Below are 4,792 nucleotides of genomic sequence, written 5' to 3' on the forward strand. Positions count from 1 at the left end.
ATGAATAATAATGTCTCTCATTTTTCTATTTTAAGAACAGGATTTTTTTTTTATAATCGGACGATTAACTTCCATTTCATTGTAATAGCTTCCATTCAACTGTGAGTTCGTTTTCAATGATCGCACAGATTGTAGTATATTTTAAGTACTTCGATTTTTCGCTGTGACGCAAGAGACATTATTTTTGTACAATGAGAAAACCGTATTTTTATGAGTTTAATCTTAAAATACTTGAAGTTAATCGTTCTCTCACGAATGATAAAAATTGCATATACGACATCTAATTCTTTCTTTTTTAATTCACATGATAATTTTCGAAATGAGCAAATTGTTTATTATTATTCTTATGATTTATAGATAGCGGAAATTTCAAAAAATTCTTATGTTCGTAAGACTCAATTAATTTGTATCCAGCTATGTTTTAAGATAAATTATAAAGGATCGACGATAAATATGGAGGACTGATGATAAATAACGGATCAGTCGGCGACGGATCAGTTTTGACCGCCTAAAGATTTCCGCAATTTCTTCATCGGTCATCATGAGAGATGCAAAAAAGAAAAGATAATCGATGATCGAGAAAGAGAAAAGAGAGAAGAAAGAAAGAGAGAGAGAGAGAGAGAGAGAGAGAGAGAGAGAGAGAAGAAAGAGGAAAATAAGAATCGGGGACATAGATCACAACTTGTCAGAACGTGACAAACGTAATGAGATCTCAGACGTTAAAGATGATTTTTTTTCAACATCGTTGTCATGGAATTCATTGATTGCAAGGTGACGACGCGTGGCTCTGGTGGTGGGTTCTTGGATTAGCGTGAGACGCCTCGCGTTTCAGTCTCTGCTTCAGATGTACCTTCGCGTGACGCTTCTTCTCATCGCTCCTGGCAAACTTTCGGCCACACTGATCACAGCAAAACGGTTTTTCACCCGTGTGCGTGCGCACGTGGGTAGTTAGGTGATCGCTCCTCGAAAACGAACGCATGCAGATGCGACACTGAAACGGCTTCTGCCCGGTGTGGATACGTATGTGTCGAGTAAGCTCGTCACTGCGGGAGAACCTGCGATCGCAGCCATCCACCGGACAGGCGTAGGGTCGCTCGTGGACCGGCGTTTTGCTCGGTCGATTCGGATACTTTCGCGGTTTCACGGGAACCAATCGGAGTGGTATCGCGCTTTGCTGATAGACCTGAGAAAGGATCTCGTGGCCCTTCGACGTGCTCGGATTGTATTCGGCCAGCTGGACTCCTGCGTTACCGCAAGTGCCAGATGGAGCTTGTTGTTGTTGTTGTTGTTGTTGTTGTTGTTGTTGTTGTTGAGCTTGTGTTTGAGTTTGTTGCGGCTGTTGTACATTTGGAGTGTAACCGGTACCGGTTGGCTCCTGCTTCAACGTTGTCTCCTGGTGATGGGTGTGAGAATGATGGTGGGAGAGAAGACCGGGATCGTAAGCATCCTCGTGACCCGTCAGCCAGGTCGTGGAGGTGGTGGTCGCCGTGTCGTGATAACCAGGCGGTGGGGGTGGCTTCGAATCGACCTGCAGCAATTCGACGGTTTCGCCGCTGTACGCGGTCGAGTGTAGGTTGGGGTGAAGGAACGGCTGGCCCGCCAAGGTTAAGGTTGGTGACGGTAATGGCGCCCACAGCTCTTGACCCGGCTGTTGCGGTTGCTGCTGCTGGTCGCCCTGGAGATTGCTCAGAGGTGAGGATTGCGTACAGGTCGTGGTGAAGACGCCGCGATAGGTCAACGTCGGTACATTGCAGATATTCACGCTCGTCGCGGGCGCGGTAGACGTGGAATGCGGTGAGTATAAAATTACACCACTCTGCAGCGCGTTACAGCGATCCGCCTCGTCCTGGGTTTGGTGGTGGCGCGACGGCGGACTGCTCGAGGAAGGTGCGTTCGACGTGACGGCATTTCGCGCGTCCTGATGGTGATGATGCCGATGATCCCTACCGGCGGACGGGCCGTTCTCGTCTTCCTCCGCGGTCGCCTCTTCTAGAGAGAGATCCTCGCTCGCCAGGCTGCCTGTGTGAAACATCGATAAAATCATCGTTTAGTTTCGATTTCAAATGTACCACGTGCATGTCATCATATGTATGTTTCATGTCCTATATACGCAATGGGTGTGTATTTGTATCGGGAACCGACAGGAAGAAACACGCGATACGGGGGTGACTTTATCTCTCAAAGGCTCTATCTTTTGTCTGCATCCTGCCGCGCGTTGTTACTTCCTTTCATACGCATATAATTGTTTGACTGACGTTGAGGAAGTACTCATCAAAATCACAAATGAAATGCAATACTGTGCAATTTTTGTTTATGTAAAAAGATTTTACCGAATTCGATAATGTTTTCTCGATATAACTTGTCGGATATATCGCTGAGGAATAAAACACGAAGGAATCGTAATTGTGTTTGCGCTTTTATTAAATATATAGTGCTTGCATGTCGGAAGATAAAAAGGTATATAGCAAACGCTTTTGTAAAGCTGTACGATAATCGGGAGGGTTATTACGGTACTGAGGGTGGCGGAGGTGGGGACGGCTGGAAGCATGAATGAACCGAACCGAAGGGATAGTGGGAGGAGACGGGCGAGGAAGAGGAGGTGGTGATGCAGAGGAGGGTCTCTGAATGTCGGGGTCGTTGGGTATTGATCCGCGACAGGCGGACAGACCTTCGATATTACGTGTTTTCGCGGGCGAGTGTAATAAACGTCAGTAACACGCCTCGTGGCTCTTCGCCGCAGACGTTATACCGGCTGATGCTTGCACCGCCGCGAGTGCGGTACTCGAATACTTTTGACGATATCTAAATTTTCCCGCGAATGATGCAGATGTTAACGACCAGGCATCGAGGAACGCGAGGAGCTCGCGAACATATAGAAAGCGAAAGGTCGACGAAAGCGAAACAGTACGTATTCAATGAGCGCCGTGTTTTCGCCCATGTAATCCTGTTAATGTTCGCCGAATCACGAAGGATACAGATTGTATCCAATCGGTCCCGTGGGCCTCAACTATACAACAACGATCGCATATAGTATATTATATTATCCCTCTTTGTTGCGTTACGCCAACGAAACGCATCCGGAGTAAATAAAGTCCTAATGATGAAGAAGTAGGTATTCGAGTAAAGCTGTGTTAAGAGAAACGGGAGGATTCTCTCTTTCTCTCTTTCTCTCTCTCTCTCTCTCTCTCTCTCTCTCTCTCTCTCTCTTTCTCGATCTCTCGATTCTCATCTTAAGGATTAGCTGATTGTAGGTACCTGAGATTGGTGGCGGTTCGACAAGCGCGGAGGGCCCGAAGAAAGACGGTAGGTCGCTGCTGGTGGTAACCGGCGTGTTCAAGTCGCCGGGCTTATCCTTATCATTCGTATCGTGAATATCGCCCCTGCAATTCCTGATGCAACTCTTGTCATCGTCGTCGGGTTGCCGGTGTCGCTTTCCGTCCGCGATATCGGTGGACGGAGACGAGGCATTGGGGTGCAGCTGATGCTGATGATGATCGTCCAATCGATGATGATGCTGATGATGCCGTTCGTGGTTGTGTTCCGTGGGGGTTGTTGAGCTGATTTGAAGTTGCATATGTAACGGCACGTTTGTGGACAGGGAGAGCTGCGGTGTGTTTGTCTTGCCGCAGCTGGTAGAGGACGAATTCGTACAGGTCGCGTTCACGGATGTCCCGCTAACGCCGCAAGTGACCGAGCTGGACGAGGAGGCCGCATTGTACGGTAAACACGCGTCGAAGCTAAGCTGCACCGGCAGATTGAACGTCGCGTGATGATGATGATGATGATGACCCAGTGGTGGTGAGGAGAGCAGAAACGGGCTGGTGGCCGCGTGCGGCTGCGAGCCCACCACCTCTACGCCGTCCATAGTCATCCTCTGGAGCTGGTCGCCTCCCTGGGCGATGGCAGAATCCTCGGTGCCGCACTGCGTGTCCTCGCCTGTGGTTGTATCGTTCAACGTAATTATTATGGTTAAAATTACTGCCGCAATCCTCGATCACTCCAAGTATTATTATTCCGAGAGCAATTAAGTATCTCTTTCTCTCTCTCTTTCTCTCTTTTTCCCAATGTAAATAGCGCGCGTGTTAAAGATGTGTGAATAATGCGTTAATATTCTCCCGATCTATCAAAAAGATCGATCCGTCACTCTACTTCTTTCAGCTAGTAGGATTAGTAGTGATTAAGTATGTGTGACGTTTCCCTCTTTCTTGCTCGATCGCGTGGCGCGCGCCCTTGGTTAACTCAATCGAACCGTCCGCGCGCCGGTTTGACGCGAGAAAAAGAGCTGTCTTCCTTCTCACCTTGGCTTTCTTTTTTTTTCTACCTTGATGGATGCCACCGGCCGTGGCCGGTAACACCGCGTCGCAGAATGGACCACCACCGACCACTAGTAATCACCATCACCGACACCAATTTTTACCACCACCGTGTACGCCAAGGAAGCTTACGCGCGTGTAGGACCGTTGCGGCTGTCTTGAATACGCATCGATTTTTCGTCGATAGATCAATTCGATCTGGTACCACCGTTTTCACCTCGCGAACGATGAAGAGGACAGACAGACTATTATGAACGGTATATATCGTGGGGACGGTGTACGCGTGTATACGTCTGGGACGCGCACCGCTCTCGCGGAATATTACACTCCTCTTCTCACCTTCCGAACGTTACGAACGCGACGTGTCCGAGAGAGCCGATGTGAATACGCGGAAAGCGAGGCAAAAGTATTCGTGCGGCGAGAGAAGACGTGTGTCCGGCAACCGCCACCCGCCGTCGCCGTCGCTGCCGCCGCTGCCG

The 4,792-nt window shown here is 48.9% G+C and overlaps 1 protein-coding gene across 2 annotated transcripts in view; it reads right to left on the minus strand.

Moving 5' to 3' along the window:
• Positions 1-668: 668 nt before the first annotated feature.
• The window catches only part of LOC108687994 (early growth response protein 1-B), a 21,050-nt gene continuing 16,926 nt past the window's right edge, over positions 669-4,792 (minus strand). The window contains exons 1-2 of one of the 2 annotated variants that reach the window (XM_018194044.1): positions 3,256-4,781; positions 669-2,019 (exon numbers count right to left, since the gene is read on the minus strand). In XM_018194044.1, the coding sequence (XP_018049533.1) occupies positions 758-2,019; positions 3,256-3,871 (1,878 nt within the window). In that variant the 5' untranslated portion in view covers positions 3,872-4,781 and the 3' untranslated portion in view covers positions 669-757. Of the gene's footprint in view, positions 2,020-3,255; positions 4,782-4,792 lie in introns of those variants that run through there. The other variant, XM_018194045.1, reaches the window with a different exon arrangement.

Source organism: Atta colombica, unplaced genomic scaffold (genome assembly GCF_001594045.1).
Source record: "Atta colombica isolate Treedump-2 unplaced genomic scaffold, Acol1.0 scaffold224, whole genome shotgun sequence".
Taxonomy (NCBI): Eukaryota; Metazoa; Arthropoda; class Insecta; order Hymenoptera; family Formicidae; genus Atta; species Atta colombica.